The sequence below is a fragment of the Canis aureus genome, chromosome 21, assembly GCF_053574225.1.
Source record: "Canis aureus isolate CA01 chromosome 21, VMU_Caureus_v.1.0, whole genome shotgun sequence".
NCBI lineage: Eukaryota > Metazoa > Chordata > Mammalia > Carnivora > Canidae > Canis > Canis aureus.
Window position 1 is genome coordinate 30,577,026 of NC_135631.1, and position 16,825 is coordinate 30,593,850.

Genomic DNA, 16,825 nt, shown 5'->3' on the forward strand with positions numbered 1-16,825 from the left:
TTGGGAAATGACAGACGGGTAGGGGGACGCCGCTGTGGGAGCCCGCGGGGGTGGGCCGCTCGAGGCCTGCGCAGACTCAGGCCAGCAGGCCCCCCGCTTCCCGCTCCTGCTGCTGACTGCGGCCCGGCTCAGCCTCGGGCGATGCTGTGTCGCACACGCACGTGCACACGGGACAAACCGCTCCAGTGGGACTGTGGCTCAGAGTCCGGCAGCCCACACCTACACCACCTACTGCTGGTGGGCAAGCTTCACGTGACCTCTGACCCTCAGGGCCTGCCCAGCGGCCCTCCTGGTATGCAACGTCCCTGTCCCAGGACATAGTGGGAACGCAGCCACCTCCAGCCTCATGAGCGGTGCAGGGCTGTGCACCCCTGGTCCGTCCATGGGCCGTTGCGGTGACCCGGGAACTCGTGAGGTTCAGTCTGAGGCCCTCCCAGCCACCCGGGCCTTGCCCACTCCAGCCACGTGTAACCTGCCCCAAGTGACGCTGTGCCGGTGTCACCAGCAGCCACGAGGCGGCTGCTGCAAAGTTACATGTTAACTCGTGTTGTTCTTGTTTAACTTTCTCCTTTGGGATGGCAGCAGCCTCTGACCCGTCCTGGCGCCCTGACTGACCGGCCGCAAAGACAGAGAGTGAGTCTTGCCCACCCCCTGGGGGACCAGTCTGCTCAGCCAAGGAGCCCCGTGGAACCGGGGGGTGGCACCAGTGCCCAGCCTGCCTCGAGGAGGCCCCGGCCAGACCATGGCAGGTAGACGGGTCAGAGAGGGACAGGCACGGGCCCCACTCCTACCTCCTGTCCCTCAGGCTGGCTCCACACTGCCAGGTTGCCTGGGCTCTCAGCCTGGCCTCCAGCCGAGGGTACAAAGGCTTATGCTCGCACCTCCCACATAGTCTGAGGTCATGACCCCACGATTAGGACAGGCCCAGAGCCTCCAGACCATGGTCATGGGGTCAGTAAAGCCCAGGGACACTAGGAGTGGGAGCTGCTGGGGGGGCCCCAGGGGCAAGGTGGGTAGATGTGGGCCACTGAGATGATTTATGGTCACCAGGACTCTTTACCCTGATTTAAAAATCAGAAAATTTAGGTCTCAGGGAGAAAGCTTGCCGGTGGCCAGGAGTATCAGGCCCTGCAATCCCGCGCTCCCATCCCAGGAGGAAGGTGCTGACATACTCATTGCCTGAGCCCCCAAACCACCAGAGTTCACGCTTGCCACTGCTCCCTGCGCACAGCACCTCCAGGCAGGTCGAGGACCCTGGCCACGCACAGGGTGGACACTGCAGCCGTGGGCAGCAGATGTACACAGAACGTGTGGGAGCTGGGCTCATGTCCTGGGGGACGGGCAGCCAGGTGGGCCCCACTGGGTGGGTCGGCTCAGCTATGACTCTGGCTGCTGCCTTCTGGGGTCCCCTCTGAGGACAGAGCAGCCACCTGGACGGCGGGCAGAACAGCCCAGACCCAGCCACTGCTGGCGGGAGACCTGCTGAGTGCCAAGCCGTGTCCCCCGGGGGCCTTGTGCAGGGACATCATGTGGCCACCAAGCAACACACACCACTGAGCATCTTGTGTTTTTCCTGGCCCACAGGCCGTCTGTGGTTGGTGGGACCCCGGCCTCCCAGGCAGGGCTAACCACTGGGTCCTCTCTCAGTAGGTGTCTGTGACAGGGCCCCTGACTTCCTCTCCCCGACTGGAAACCAGGCCCTGGGGCCCGCCCTTGGCAGTGTAGTGGCTCTGAACTGCACAGCCTGGGTGGTTTCTGGGCCCCACTGTCCCCTGCCCTCCGTCCAGTGGCTGAAAGACAGGCTGCCGCTGGGCAATGGGAGCCACTACAGCCTCCATGAAGACTCCTGGTAAGAGACAGAACTGTCGAGGGTCAGGTGACTACCCTGGTCATACCCATGGCCACCTAGATGCTGCTCTATAACCACCTGGACCTGGGAAGAGTGCCACTCTTGGCACAGATGAAGGGTTAGTGACTGCAGGGACAGGTGGCCCCCTTGGATGTGCACCTTGTGCCAGCACAATCCTATGGCCTGAATTAGGCATTCACCCCAAAACCCAGACCCCGGATCAGGGTCGGTAAACCCAAACAGACCCTCCCCCACCAGGTTGTGGCCACGTCTCTCAGCTCGTGGACCCACTGCTCGGGGCCCACATCTGTAGCCTCTGGGGTTCAGTCGGACAGGCGGGACCCAGGGGCAGCCACTGATGCTCTCAGGCCCCAGGTGACAGGGTTGCGTTGATCCCCCCAGGGTCAAGGACAACCTATCAGAGGTGCTTGTGTCCAGTGTTCTGGGGGTCAACCTGACCCATGCTGAGGACTATGGGACCTTTACCTGCGCCATCCGGAATGTCAGCTCCTCCCCCTTCACTCTTTGGAGAGCTGGTGAGTGGGGTACACTGGGCGGGAGGTAGAAGGGGAGCCTAGGGGCACCGGGAACTCGGAGGCTTGGAGAAGGCTGGGCGGGGGCAGCAGTGACTCAGGCTCTAGCTCTGTCCCCAGGCCCAGCAGGCCACGTGGCTGCGGTGCTGGCCTCACTCCTGGTCCTGCTGGCCCTGCTCCTGGCCGCCCTGCTCTACGTGAAGTGTCGACTCAATGTGCTGCTCTGGTACCAAGACGCCTACGGGGAGGTGGAGGTGAACGGTGCGTGGGGCCGCGTCGGCTACGGGCCGCCCTAGGCTCAGGTCCCGTGCAGGCTGGAGGGGGGTCAGAGGAGCCGGCGGTGGCCGAGCGCTCACCCGCCACCGTCCGCAGACGGGAAGCTCTACGATGCCTACGTCTCCTACAGCGACAGCCCCGAGGACCGGAAATTCGTGAACTTCATCCTGAAGCCGCAGCTCGAGCGGCGTCAGGGCTACAAGCTCTTCCTGGACGACCGCGACCTCCTGCCGCGCGCGGGTACCGCGGGCCCCGCCCCCGCTCCCGGGCCCCGCCCCTCGGCCCCGCCCCATCTCGCTCCGGGCCCCGCGCCCACCCAGGCCCTGGCCCCGCCCTCCTCGCCCCCCACCCAAGCTCCCGCCCACTCTCGCCCCGGGCCCCGCCCCATCTCGCTCCGAGCCCCGCCCCGTCTTGGCCCGGCCTCCGCGCCCACCCAGGCCCGGCCCCGCCCTCCTCGGCCCCGCCCCCACCCAGGCCCCGCCCCGCCCTCCGCGGCCCCGCCCCACCCAGGCCCCGCCCCCGTCTCGCTCCGGGCCCCGCCCCCCGCCCCCGCCCAGGCCCCGCCCCGCCCTCCGCGGCCCCGCCGACGCCCGGTTCCCGCAGAGCCCTCCGCGGACCTCCTGGTGAACCTGAGCCGCTGCCGGCGCCTCATCGTGGTGCTGTCGGAAGCCTTCCTGGGCAGGGCCTGGTGCAGCCACAGCTTCCGGTGGGTCCCGCGCCGGGGTGGGTGGGCCCGCGGCCGCGCCCCCCTGACGGTCCCGCCCCCGCAGGGAGGGCCTGTGCCGGCTGCTGGAGCTCACGCGCAGACCCATCTTCATCACCTTCGAGGGCCAAAGGCGCGACCCCATGCACCCCGCGCTCCACCTGCTGCGCCAGCACCGCCACCTGGTTACTCTCCTGCTCTGGAGGCCCGGCTCCGTGGTGCGGAGAGGGGTGGGGGGCCCCCGAAATACGGATGGGTGGTACTCGGCTCCGGAGAGGGGCTCCTCCGTGGGCCCGGGCCCCGTGGGTGAGGGCTCTGTGGCCTGCACCCGGGGGAAGGGCTTCCTTTGAGGTCCCTGGAGCCCGGTGAGCACGTGCCTGCAGGGGTGCTCTTTGAGGCCAGGGTGGCCAGGCCAACGGCTCCATCCTGGCCCCCAGGCGCCTTCTTCAGATTTTTGGAAAGAGCTACAGCTGGCGCTCCCGCGAAAGGTGAGGTACAGAGCAACGGAGGGAGACCCCCAGACCCGGCTGCAGGATGACAAGGACCCCATGCTTATTGTACAAGGCCACCTCCCAGCGGGTCGGACCCTGCACCTGGAGCTGGACCCTGACCCGGAGGGGGACTTGGGTATGTTCACCTGGCCCCACCCCTGGCCCTGAGAAGCTTGGCCTGGACGGGGGGCGTGGTGGTCCGCAGGGCTGAGGAACCCAGAGGGGGGTCCAGGTGGAGGGGACTCCTCCCTGCAGCCCAGAGGTGGGCCTGGCTCCCCAGCACACCCTCTGTCCTGGAGGCGCTTGGGCCCAAGGCCAGCCTGGGAACGTCCAGGACCTCAGACGCCACCATGCAAGAGGGCGAGCAGGGAGGGACCCATGGCTGTGGGCAGCGCAGCCTCAGGCCTGGCCCTTCTCCTCAGGTGTCCGAGGGCCTATCTTTGGGGAGCCATTAGCTCCACCGCATGCAAGTGGGGTTTCGCTTGGAGAGGGCCGGGGCAGCGAGGTGGACATCTCGGACCTCGGCTCCCGCAACTACAGCGCCCGCACAGACTTCTACTGCCTGGTGTCTGAGGAGGATGTGTAGCCCCCGCCGGCCGGAACAGCAAGATCTCAAGGACAGCTGGGTGCGGGGTGGGTGGGGTTTCTCTCCTCTTAGCAGGACCACCAGCCCTGAGACACTCAGGGAAGGGGAGCTGCTCCACTGTGCCTCCAGACAATAAAGTCCTTTTAGATCCTGCCTGGGCCTCAGCCTCTCCTCTCCGGGGCAGGAAGAGGGTATGCAGCCCCTGGGCGGGGCACCCCTCGCTTCTGTCTCAGGCTGTCCGTGGCCCTCGGCCCCTCCCCTCTCTCATGCCCATGTCCCCTTGGTCACAAATCTGGCCGTCCATGCAGTCCTAACTTCCATCTTCCAGCCTGAGCCAGCTCAGGGACATCTCTTGTAGTAGCCTCTTTGGGTCTGTCGGCTTGGGGGTCTGAGCGCCCCCAGCCCCGTTCTGATCCAGCCACGTCCCCGGGGTGGCAGGGTGGTGGGGTGGTGGTGGGCACGCCCCTTGGTCTTCAGGCTCTGAGCTTTAAGGAAGAAGCCTCTGCTTGTAAAAATAGGAGTGGGAGCTTCTCCACCAAATGGCCTGGTTTGGCGAGATGGGATCCCGGGACTCAGCTGGACAGAGTGACTCCCCAGCCAGGACCCCAGGCCCAGTGAGGCAGGGCGGAGGGAGGTGCTGGGCCACATGAGTACAGCGCAACGGGGCAGCAGGGCAGCCTGGGGAGCTCGTGGCTCTGCAGGGACCGGTCGGCCCTCTCTGCACAAAGTCCCCAGCTCTGCTGTGACTGGGCCTCGGCTGGCATCAAGGCTCACCCTGCTGTCTGCCCCATTGCCTCCGTTCTTGCCAGCTCTCCCCGCTGGATGCTCTCTCCTCCTTGTCCTGGGCATCCTGACCTGGAGAAGCTTCTGGGGGTGCTCAGGGGGTGAGTATCCCCAGGGTCAGGCCTGGTTGTGCTCAGGGACGCTGCTGTGTCCCTGGGTCGGGCCCGCTGAAGAAAACTGCAGGGCTGTGTTCATGGCCACCTTTATTCCCAGCACTGGCAGCTCCCACCTCTGCCCCTATGACCTGGTCACCACCCCATGCACCAGAGCAGCCTCAAGCCCTGCCCTACCCCCTGCCCTATAGAAGCCAAGTCCCTACAACCAGCCCCCAGCCCCTCCCTGGTGTCCTGGGCCCTTCAGAGTTGCACACGGGGCTCCAGCGAGAGGCCCCAGGCCGTCAGCCTCCTCCGCTGGGCTGGCCAGCGAGCAGTGCGGAGCTGAGCCTGTCTCCTGTAGGCCGGGCTACATTGCATCCTCCTCCTCCAGGAAGGCCTCGCTATGGGCCCAGGAAGTCCTCCTTCCGATATCCCTTCTGCAGTGGAGAGGAGGCCCAGAGTGAGGGTGCCTGCCTGCTGGGCCCTGCTCTCCCCAGGCCCCACCCTTCCTGGTCCGCTGGGCCTGGACCCCTCTCTCTGGGTCTCTGGTGTCCTGTGTTGCCCACTTCCTGAGTCTGCGTGTTCCGCAGGACTTCCCGTGTCCACCCCCTCCTGCTCAGCTCCCCCTCACCCCAGTGTTCTGCACCCAGGTCCTGCTCCCAGGTCCAACACCGGTGGCCCTGCCTGCCCTGGATCACTGGGACATACCGCCCGGAAGTCCCGGTGGAGCTTGCTGTACTGCCACAGGTTGGCGAGGAGGCTGGAGGCCGCTCTGGAGGACTTCTCACTGTCGGGGCTTGGTGGGGGGGAAAGGAGTCAGCAGGGGACAGGCGGCCACGAGGGAGGTGTGGACGGTGGGGGGACGGGACAGCCACGAGGCAGGTGCGGACGGTGGGAGGACGTGCCAGCCATGAGGCAGGTATGGATGGTGGGGGGCTCACCTGTCCCGCTTCTTCTTGATGAAGACCAGCTTTCGGAGCCCGTCGAAGTAGAGCAAGTCCCGGGCGGCGATGGGACTGGCCACCACCAGGTTGTTCAGCACAGCTATGATGTTGACCAGCACGTCGGCCGGCGGACACTTCTCGCCCACGCTGCCAGGAAGCTTCTCAATCAGGTGACTCACCACCTTGGTGGCTGCCGGGAGGAGGTCGGGAGGTCGGGAAGCCAGCCTCCACCTGCACTCCTGGCCGCCTTAGCGCTCCGGTCCCCCCCACCCCCCACGGCTTCCCCAGCGCCGCCGCCTCCCAGAGGCCAGCCCAGGAAGTGCAGGCGTGAGCCTGTGACCCGGCAGGGTGAGGGCAGGGCGGGCAGGGTGAGGGCAGATTGGGCGCCGGCCCCACTCACACATCTCGTCCTTGTTTCTGGCGTTCCGAGACAGGTTTCGGATGAGGCCGGTCAGCGAGCGCAGCTGGTGGTGGTCGGCGGTGCGAACCCGGTCGAGCAGCGGGTTCAGGATGCGCTCCTGCTCCAGGGCCAGGCGGCTCAGCACGCCCGCCCACTGCGGGTGCAAGGGCAGCAGTGAGGGCGGCCGGCCAGGCCGGCTCTTGTCCGTCCCTCTGTCCCCCGCGGAGCCTCCCCGCGTGACCTGGCTCGGCCTGCGCCTACGGCCAGTGTGTACCCGAATCCTCGGCCGCGCCTCTGCGGGCTGCCCCCCCGCCCTGTCCCTCCGGCCGCACATCCTGTCCCTCCCGCTGGTGTCTCGGCTCCTGCCAACCCCCGAGACCCCCTGCCATCCCTGCTCGGCGCCCCTCACCCGGCGGTCGCCTGCAGTGATGTTCTGCAGCGCCCCCGCGGCCGCCTCGGTCGTGTGCGGGTTGAGCTCGCAGCGCTGCAGCAGCCGGTTGTACAGCCCCACGATCTGGGGGCTCCACAGCCACTCGAGACCCTTGGGGTCCTTAGACACCTCGGCGAAGGTGAGCGCGTCGGCCGTGAGGGGCAGCTGGGGGCAGGCGCGGAGGGTCAGCCGGGCGGGCCCAGGCCCCGCTCCCCTCCCCTTCCCCGCGGCCCCGCCCGTGCCCACCTCTCGCAGCCGCCGGCTCTGAGGCGTGAAGCAGCCCACCACCTCGCCGGGGGGCGCCCCCGCCACGTCCCTGCGGCCCCTGCCCTCCAGCCGCTGCAGGGCCGAGGGCGGCATCTCGTCGTACAGTCGGTAGGACAGGTTCCGCAGCACGCACACGGCGTTCTCCACGCTCTGCAGAGGGCAGACCCTGGTCAGAGTGGGCTGGGAGCCCCCCGGGCCCTGAGGCCGCGGCCGTCTCTCACCTTGTCCTCACACTTGCCCACGTCCAGGGCGTGGTTGATGTAGGTGACCAGGGCATCCACGAGCCCGTGGCACTCGCGCATCTTCTGGCGAGTAGCCTGGGAAGCCGAACTGAGGTTCCTGCAGGCGGAGGAAGGTCAGAGGCCCCCCAGCGGGAACCGACCAAGGGCTGTGCCCCTGGGCCCAAGGCCCCCTCCGTCCCCTGAGCGGGCGCTGCTGGCCCTGGTGCCTCTGTGTGCCCATCGCCCAGTCGCCCGTCCGAGCGTCCAGAGTGGGGTTATAGGGTCAGATGAGCCTGCAGCCCCCAGAGCCTCGACACCTGACACGCCAGCCACTGTCAGCTTCCCGTCCCGCCTGTGTCGGCACCTGTGCCTCGTTTCGCCAGCCCCTGGCCAGCTCCGCCCGACCATCCCGACCTCAGAGCCGAGGGTCCCTGCTCCAGGCACCCAGCCCTCTGCCCCTGGCTGCCAGCACGGCCTGTACCCGCTCACCGTCCCCTCCCCGGCCCACCTGAGGAACCCGGTGGCATTATAGAAGATTTCGGCCTCAGAAGCGTTCTGTTGGATGAGGGGTGGCCCCCCGGCCCCTGAGAGGGGGCTCAGCACCAGGTCCGTGAGCTGCTCCAGGGTGTCCCGGGCCAGGCGGTCCTTGAGATGGTCGCTGGAGGACAGATTCCACAGGATGCCTGCGGCAGGGGTGCCGCAGCCGTGGTCAGCGACAGCCTGCTGGGCCCCGCCGGGCCCTCCAGGGGGACTGGGGCCGACACTCCCGCTGGCCTTGGGAGCTTCACCCAACAGCCCCATGAGAAAGCCTACGTGGGACCTGCAGGTCGTGGGGCGGTGACACCATGGAGAGCACAACACTCGGGGGCAGGGATGTGCCAAAGAGGAGTGGGGGTCGAGGGGGTGTGGGGACGAGGAAGAGAGGACGGGGCAGAAAGGCAGGGGGCAGCGGCGCTGGCCCGGGGCTGTGGGCGGGCAGGCCCACCTGTGACGTTCTTGCGCAGCTCATCGTCCTGCTCGCGCAGCGTCCGCAGCAGCTCGAAGATGCCGTTCTCCTCCACCAGGGCCAGCTTGTTGTCTGCGTTGTCATAGATGAGGTTGCGCATGGCGCCTGTGGCGTGGCGCTGCACCTCCTGGTTGGCGTGGTTGAAGAGCTTCACCAGCCGGGGCACAGCCTGAAGGCTGCGGGCCTGCACACACAGCCGCGTGGCTGTCAGCACACGTGTGCATGTCGCACGGGCGTATGTAGACATACGCGAGGACACGAGGGCGGTGCTGGTGATGGAGACAGACGCAGGTGTGTACGTGTGTGCAGGCTTCTGCAGACGCGTGTTGACATGTGCAAGCGTGTGCAGGGGCACAGACATGTGCAGAGGTGGACAGGTGTGTGCAGAGGTGTATAGACGTGTGCAAGGGCACAGACACATGCAGAAGGCGTGTGTAGGCATGTGCAGAGGTATACAGACGTGTGCAAAGGCACAGACACGTGCAGAGGTGTACAAGCATGTGCAGGCATGTGCAGAGTTGTACAGATGTGTGCAGGGGCACAGACGTGCAGAAGTGTACAGGCATGTGCAGAGGTGTACAGACTGTGCAGGAGCACAGACACATGCAGAGGTGTGCAGGCATGTGCAGAAGTGTCCAGACGTGTGCAGGGGGGTGGACACGTGCAGAGGTATGCAGGCGTGTGCAGAGGTGTACAGACGCACAAACACGTGCAGAGGTGTGCAGAGATGTATAGGCATGTGCAGGCGTGTGCAGAGGTGTCCAGACGTGTGCAGGGGAGTGGACACGTGCAGAGATGTACAAGCATGTGCTGGCATGTGCAGAGGTGTACAGGCGTGTGCAGAGGTGTACAGACATGTGCAAGGGCACAGACACATGCAGAGGTGTGCAGGCATGTGCAAGGGCACAGACACGTGCAGAAGTGTGCAGGGGTGTGCAGGCGTGTGCAGGGGCACAGACACATACAGGGGTGTGCAGGCGTGTGCAAGGGCACAGACACATGCAGAAGGCGTGTGCAGATGTGTGCAAAGGCACAGACACGTGCAGAGGTGTACAAACATGTGCAGGCATGGACAGAGTTGTACAGACGTGTGCAGGAGCACAGATACATGCAGAGGTGTGCAGGCATGTGCAGAGGTGTACAGACGTGTGCAGGGGGGTGGACACGTGCAGAGGTGTCCAGGCGTGTGCAGAGGTGTACAGACGCACAGACACATGCAGAGGTGTGCAGAGATGTATAGGCATGTGCAGGCATGTGCAGAGGTGTACAGATGTGTGCAGGGGCACGGATGTGCAGAGGTGTACAGGCATGTGCAAAAGTGTACAGACATGTGCAAGGGCACAGACACATGCAGGGGTGTGCAGGCGTGTACAGGGGCATGGACACGTGCTGAGGTGTGCAGGCGTGTGCAGGCATGTGCAGGGGCATGGACATGTGCAGAGGTGTGTAGGGGTGTGTAGGTATGTGTAGGGGCATGGACACGTGCAGAGTGAGCAGGGGTGCTGTGTGTATGCACGTCACACGCTCCTCCCCGCTGTCTGCCGGGGAGTCCACCCGGCGTGTGCCCAGTCAGCGTGGGGGCGGGTGAGAGGTGCTCGGGGACCTGGGGAGGGGTCTGCATGTCCATCTCTGCACATGTCTGTGCCCCTGCACACGCTTGCACATGTCAACACGCGTCTGCAGAAGCCTGACAGCTGCGGGGGCGGGGAGGGGTCGGCAAGGGGGCCGTCACCTGCTTCTTGGCCGCTGCGTCGCTGTAGCATTTGTGTTGGATGTAGGCTGCGCCCAGCACCTGGAGGTTGGGGTCCGAGGCCATGAGGTACTTGACTGCCGAGGGCAGGTCGATGTCATCAAATCTAGGGAGGCGGGGGTGGGGGTCAGCGGGGGCCCGGGGGGCCAGGCCGGGCACGGTCCCTCCCAAGCCGGCCCGCTCACCCGCTGCTGAGCCTCTGCAGGCTGCGGTGGCCGCCGTAGCTGTCCAGTCCTCGCACATCCGGCAGGTGGCCAGAGTCGGCCAGACTCAGGCTGAGGCTGCGCACGGAGGGTGCTCGGGCCACGGGCTCCAGGGCCGCCCCTGGCGCCACCCCGGCTGTGCCACGGCTGCGGTGGCTGCTCTGGAACCGCTGCAGGGTCCGCATGGCCGGTGCGCGGATGGGGCGGCCGGGCGGCCCCTCGCTGGCGTCCGGCCAGTCGGGGCCTTGCATGCGGCCGCAGGCGGCCTGGCGCTCGTAGGCGAGGGCCCTGTAGGCGGAGGCGGCCGGGGGCTCCAGCTGCTCGGACACGACGCTGTAGCGGTCGTCCAGGCCTGCGGCCCCCAGCCGCAGTGAGCGCAGGGACAGGGTGTCGTAGTCGGCCCGGCCACCCGGCCCGGCGCGCTCGTGGAAGGATACGGGCCGGGCAGGCGCCGCAGGCTGGGGGCCCCCGTACCCCGCACCCCCGAGGGTGCCGCCGCCGTTGTGGGCAGAGCTCAGCCTGCGGCTGCAGCTCAGATCCACGGCCGAGCGGGACGACCAGGAGGCAGGGCTGTAGGTGGGCTTGGCGATGGGCCAGAAAGTCTGTGGGGGGGGTCGGCAGTGAGGGGGCGTCGGGGCGCCCTGCTCCCGCCCGACCCTGGAGCCACCCTCGTCCCCCAGAGACCCCTGAGGATGGAGAGAGTGTCACTCACCGAGGGGTCCCCTCCGAGGCCCTGGGAGCGGGAGCTGAAGCCAGCCTGCAGGGTGTGGTAGTGACCGCGGGCCGGGCCTGCCGACGGGACGGCGTGTCGGGGCTGAGCCGGAGGGCCTCCTCCAGCCTCAGCCTTGGCCGGACCTCTCCGGAGCCCCCTCCCGACCAGCTGGACCCCCCGGCTGCCTGGTTGCCCGGGAAGTGTGCCAGGGACAGCGTCAGCTCTCCGGGCCGGCCAGCGCGCACTCCCGGCCCCCGCCTTCAGGAAGCCACGCTGACCTCCTGTGCGCTCCGGCCTGGGCTGCGGACACACAGGAGTGTCCCTCTCCCACCTGGAGGAGCCACGCCTGCCCCTCCGGCTGCTTGGAAGCTGGGGGTGCTGGCGCCAGCCTGACTGTGGTGAGTGGACAGACAGACGGGGTGGGCAGTGGGGGAGGGGGGGAGGGGCGACAGGGAGGAGAGAGGGGCGGTGGACAGGTGGGTGGCTGCTGGGGTAGAAAATCAGGCGGACACAGCACGGGGTTGGATGGGCTCCAGGGTCTCTGGACAGAGGGCAGATCCGCCCTGTAGGGTCCCTGCTGGGGTCGCGCGTCCCCCTGCCATTCGGGGTGACCTCCTGGAGGGCCTCAGGCTGTGGAGCCGGCCTCGGGGGGCTCCCCTCCCAGTGCGCTCCCCAGACCCGCCCAGGTTAATGAGGCTTCTGGGCAGGGGCTATTAACCCTTTGACGCTGGTGAACCTCAGCCTGGGGGGACCTTACTCCCACCTCCAAATTATACTCCCCCCCTAATTGGTAGGGTAGCCAGGGTGGTAATTAACCCTTCCCTCCTCCCTCCTCCACCCCATGACCCCTGGGCACCCGACTACTTAGCCGACAGAAGGCTGGGGCCCAGGCCGGGGTGTGGGGGGGCCCGGGAACCCCGGCTGCTCGGGTGACCCTTCCCCCAGCTGGCCAGCACCCTGACGCTGTGTGGGAAGGGACCCTCCAGAGGTGGTGGGAAAAGCACGGAGCGCCGGGGCCGGGCTCCCGACCTCCTGGGACGTGCGTCTCACCATCTACCCTCTGTCACTGTCGCTGCAGTTTGGCAAAGGTAGAGACGGTGTCTCCAGAACAGCTGCCCGAGCGCGCCGTGTGGGAGGCCCCTTAACGCGCGTCCGCCCACCCCGCGCACCCACGCGGCCTGCCTGGCACTGAGGAGCACCCCCTCCTGCGTTCCCATCAAGAGCATCTGGGTCACGTCCAGGTGTCCCTGGTCCAGGTGTCCCGGACCCGCCCCCTCCCAGGTCTGTGTGCTTCCCGAGTCTGGGTGTCGGGGTGTCCGCGTCCCTGCGGATGGACGTGTGTGTCGCGCCTCTGAGGCCGTGTGAGAGCCGCGCTACGCGGCCCTGACGCGCGTGTCCCGGGTTGGCTGGCAGCGAGGCCTGGCGGGCCTGCCATGTGCCGGCGGCGCTCCGGGCGGGCTTGCCGGGGGGCCCGGGGTCCCCGCTGCTGGGAGGCCGCGCCCAGGGCTGCTCCCACACCCGGTGGGGCGGGGCGGTGACTCAGGGCGAGGCCTCTGTGAGTCAGGGCGCTGAGCCCCGGCGCCAGCCCTGCGGCCTCTGGCCCTCGCGCCGCCACACCCGCCGCGGCCCCTCGCGGCCGTGCCCACCGCCCGGTGCCCACCCCGGGCGTCCGCTTACCTCTGGGCGCCTCGGGGGCCCCCTCGGGCTCCGCGGCCCCGTTGTGGCGGCCCTGCTGGCCCAGCTGCAGGAGGCGGGCCCGGACCTGCTCCTGGACTCGGGCGGCGCGCAGCCGCTCAGCCTCGGGCCCCGGGGCGCCGCGCCGGTCCAGCTGCAGGTCGGAGGGCAGCGCCAGGGAGCACACGCCGGCCTCGGGCTGCAGGGCCGACAGCAGGAAGTTACCGTCCTGCATGGCGGCAGGTGCGCCCTGGGTCCGCGGGGCCGCCGGGGCCTCCTGGGCCCGAAGCGTCTTCACCAACCGGCCTGTCGGAGTCCCCTCCCCACTGGCCTCGCCCAGAGCCGCCGGAGACAGACGCGGCCCAGCCCCGGCGCGGCAGGGGCGGGGACACCTGGGCCAGGTGAGAGGGAGGGGCCACCGCTTGCTTAAGGTGGAATTTGGGCGGAAGAACAGGCCCACGTCACTGTCCTCCCTCCCATTCCTTCCCCACATCCTGGGACAGAGCCGCAGGGGTCCGGGCCCTTGGGGCAGGTGCCCTCCCGATCCTGGGAAGGCCCAGGCCAGGCCCCTGGGGAGCCTCTGGCACCTCCGGGAGTCCGGAGGGGAGGGGGTCTGGGGCCAGTCCTGAGCGAGGCAGGGGTCGGCATCAGGGGCACAAGGGTCCCGGGGTGGCGCTCAGGGTGGGGGTTGGGTGGAGTTTTGGGGTAGAGGAGGGCCCTGTGGACCTTCACCCCGTGCCCAAGAGACCCCAGAAGCACACGGTTAGGCTGGCACAGCCCCGGGCTCATGACCCTCCAGGTCTCCGGCCTGTGGACTCCAGCAGTTGGCCCGACCCTCAGCTTCTGCAGAGGCCTCCAAAGCGCTGGCTCGGCCCTCTCTGGCACCCTCCCGGCTCCTGCCCCCCGGCCATGCAGCACAAGGCCATTCCCTACACATGAGTCAGGGCTCAGCTCGAGTTGGGGCTCAGCTCCACAGGACTGCTGCAGGGCACTGACTCAGAGGAGCCTCCCGCCCGGTCTGGGGGTGCGGGAGCTGGGCTGTGTGTTGGGGGAGGAAGAACCCAGGGGCCTGCCAGAGAGGGGTGAGGGGTCGGCCCCGGGGGTGGGGAGCGGGGCCAGGCTTGGCGGGGCTTGCCCCCAGGTTTCCCTGCGTGCTCCCACCCAGCTGGACCAGCACCTGCCGGGCGTCCTGGGTAGGCCTGGACTGAGCCCAGCATGGGGCCCTGGTGGACGAGGGGGGTGGGGGCTGAGCCGCCCAGTGCTGGAGGGGTGGCAGGGTGGGGGTGGGTGACCTCAGGTACCTCCTGGGCCTCCCGAGAAGTCCCTGTGGGGCCCACTCTCTCTGCGGGAGGCCCTTACCCTGGGCCCTGACGACATTTGCCTTAATCCATAATGGGCCTTTTCAGGAGATGTGGTCCCCGGTGGGAATGGTGCTTGGGGGTCCTAGGAGTGGTCAGCGCTGGAGAGGAAGGGCCAGGTGGGTTAGGATGGAGGGGAGGGGAGGGTCCCCAAGAAGGCCGAGGTGAGGCTGGGGGTGGGGCTTCTGGGCCGGGGGATGGTGGTGTGCAGGTGGGAGACCTACCGTGCCGGTGGTCCGGATGCTGCTGGCCCCGTGGCTCGTCCCGGAGGCCACGGCTGTGGGCCAAGGGGTCCCGGTCTCCATCCCAGGCCCAGCGCGTCCGACAGGGGCGGCCTCTCACTGCAGGACGGTCCTGTGGGGGCCCTGGAGGGCGGGGTGGGAACGCCTGCACGCCCAGCTCATCAGACCGGTTGCTTTCCTGGGAGACGTGTTTTGTGTGGAAAAATCCTGGGAGACAAGTTTGTGCGGCGCCAAGTGCACCTCGAGGCACACGCCTGGCACGGGGCTGGGGCCCGCCCTGCATCTGGGGGCTCCCCGGGCCCACTGGGGCCCCGCAGAGGCCAGGCCTGGCAGCCTCCAGGCCGCAGGTGGGGTCTCAAAGGGCTTGCGGGGCGGCCCCGGGCAGCAGGCCGGAGCCACAGAGGATGGAGGAGCCGTGCTGGGGGGCACGGCCAGGCGGCCTTCCCTGCCCCAAAGCTGAGTGGGGCCTCCCTGACCTCTGACCTCTGCAGCTCCCTGTTTCTGAAATCCTCGGGTCTTGGGTGCACTCCTTCTGACCCCTGCAGGGCGGGGGGCTCTGGTCCTGGCCTGGACCTGCTACCACCACTCAGCCCCAGGCTGGGAGCCCCGTGGCCCCGGCCGCCCGCCTTCTGTCCGCCCCAGAGCTCTCTTTCCCTGGAGCCAGTGCTTGGGGAGGGGGCGCAGGAGAATTCACGCTTAGGCTTGAGGAGGGCTTCCTGGAGGAGGTGGGTCTGTGACCAAGGAAGATCCACCAGGGAAGGAAGAAGGCAGAGAGCGGAGCCGTCTCTGTGGCAGGGCCAGGGCCCGAGATCGGCTCCTAGCGGGGGGGCCGGGACTTCGCACTCCTCTACCCGCCTGGGCCAGGGGACCTGGATCCTGGGAGGTCGCCCGCCCGCCAGCCCCTGGGGATCCCGCTCCCAGAAAGGTCTCTGAAGTTGGGCGAGGGACGAAGACCTGGAATGGAGGGAGGACCCCTCACCTGGCCTCAGGGTCCGGGAACTGGGCGCTGGGGCCTAAGGAGCAGGAGACAGGAAAGCGCCAAGACGTTACAGCCCGGGGGGTGGGGCCTGCAGGTGGCCATGAGGGGGGCAAGCCCACAGAGGGCCCCCCCGGCGCCCGCCCACCTCCTCTGGCTGTGTCCTGCCTGCACCTCCCAGCCTCCCACAGCCTGGACTCCTCCACAGTCCATCCTGGACCCGCCGCGGCGCCACTGCCTGAGCCTGTGGGCCGGTGGCCCCCACGCCCAGCCCTCGGGGATCCCGTGTGGCACTCTTGGGACCTGGCACCCGCCGCGCCCCCACCTCCTTCCCGCGCCTGGGCTGAGTGCATAGGTGCCCCGCGGCCCCGGCACCTCGCGTGCACCCCCACGGGCCGCCCACCTGCTCCAGGACCTGTGCGCACTGGGTGCCGCAGGGGAAGGCGGTGTGACCAGGGCGCTGACCTGACCCCTGCGGCCACCCCGCTGCCCCCGACTCGGTGCGCCGGTGCTCGGCGGGTGGGCACCCGAGCGCCAGATGGTGGCCTGTCTGTGTCTGCTCCGGGAGGGTCTCCCCCTGCTCAACCCTTCACCCGTGTCTCTCGTCTTGTCCCACGTCCTGTCTTCCCAGGAACCGCGGGCAGCTCCATCCTCCCCATTCCATTTCCTCCGGGTCCACGACTTGGCTTCCTCGCTGGGCTTTCAAAGTGGCGGCTGCTCTTAGCTTCTGAAATTCCTAAGGTGGCCTTTATTCCTGTAACGGTTTCCTTTTTCTCTTGCATTTGCTCTCCGAGTGTTGTCAGAGTTTGATTTTCTTTGTTTTTATTGTTGATTTTTTAAAATTATTTTTTAAAGATTTTATTTGTTCTGAGAGACGCAGAGAGACGCAGAGACACAGGTAGAGGGAGAAGCAGGCTCCCTGCAGGGAGCCCGATGTGGGACTGGATCCTGGGACCCCGGGGCCACGCCCTGGGCCGAAGGCGGATGCTCCACGCTGAGCCGCCCTGGAGTCCCTTAATGTTGATTTTTAAAGCAGACTTAATTTTCAGAGCAGTTTTAGGTCTACAGCAAAACCAAGAGGCAGGTGCAGAAACTTCCCCTCCCCCGCCCCCGCCCCCTGCCCCTGCCCCCTGCCCCTGTGCCTGCCCCAGCCCCTGCCCCAGCCCCTATCCCTGCCCCCGCCCCCGCCCCGGCATCTCCCACCTGGCGGGTTGCTCAGCGAGCCTGCACAGCCCCACAGGCCCCACCACGCCCACGGTGTGCCTCAGGCTGGGGGTGGGGCTGTGCGCCGTGGGCCTGGGCTCACAGGTGATGACACGGATGCGC

The 16,825-nt window shown here is 67.7% G+C and overlaps 2 protein-coding genes across 5 annotated transcripts; one reads left to right on the top strand and one right to left on the bottom strand.

The window, feature by feature from the left end:
- The first annotated feature begins 605 nt into the window (after positions 1-605).
- Positions 606-4,591, top strand: SIGIRR (single Ig and TIR domain containing). 3 transcript variants are annotated; one of them, XM_077863760.1, is made up of 9 exons: positions 606-749; positions 1,648-1,849; positions 2,252-2,385; positions 2,491-2,643; positions 2,755-2,898; positions 3,262-3,364; positions 3,429-3,579; positions 3,799-3,988; positions 4,275-4,591. In XM_077863760.1, the coding sequence occupies exons 1-9, from the start codon at positions 743-745 to the stop codon at positions 4,436-4,438; spliced, it is 1,248 nt and encodes a 415-aa protein (XP_077719886.1). In that variant the 5' UTR covers positions 606-742; the 3' UTR covers positions 4,439-4,591. The 3 variants fall into 3 exon arrangements, with proteins under 3 accessions (XP_077719886.1, XP_077719888.1, XP_077719887.1); XM_077863762.1 differs by having other exon boundaries at positions 2,503-2,643; XM_077863761.1 differs by having other exon boundaries at positions 1,651-1,849.
- An 816-nt stretch (positions 4,592-5,407) lies between these two features.
- On the bottom strand, positions 5,408-14,643 carry PKP3 (plakophilin 3). Of its 2 annotated transcripts, XM_077863759.1 has the most exons (15): positions 14,506-14,643; positions 14,283-14,382; positions 12,927-13,122; positions 11,250-11,326; positions 10,520-11,139; positions 10,317-10,440; positions 8,564-8,768; positions 8,087-8,261; positions 7,579-7,696; positions 7,337-7,507; positions 7,070-7,255; positions 6,661-6,814; positions 6,258-6,450; positions 6,025-6,112; positions 5,408-5,753 (listed from the first exon to the last, which is right to left on the bottom strand). In XM_077863759.1, the coding sequence occupies exons 2-15, from the start codon at positions 14,298-14,300 to the stop codon at positions 5,718-5,720; spliced, it is 2,361 nt and encodes a 786-aa protein (XP_077719885.1). In that variant the 5' UTR covers positions 14,301-14,382; positions 14,506-14,643; the 3' UTR covers positions 5,408-5,717. The 2 variants fall into 2 exon arrangements, with proteins under 2 accessions (XP_077719885.1, XP_077719884.1); XM_077863758.1 differs by lacking the exon at positions 14,283-14,382 and having other exon boundaries at positions 14,506-14,630.
- Between the last annotated feature and the right edge of the window lie 2,182 nt (positions 14,644-16,825).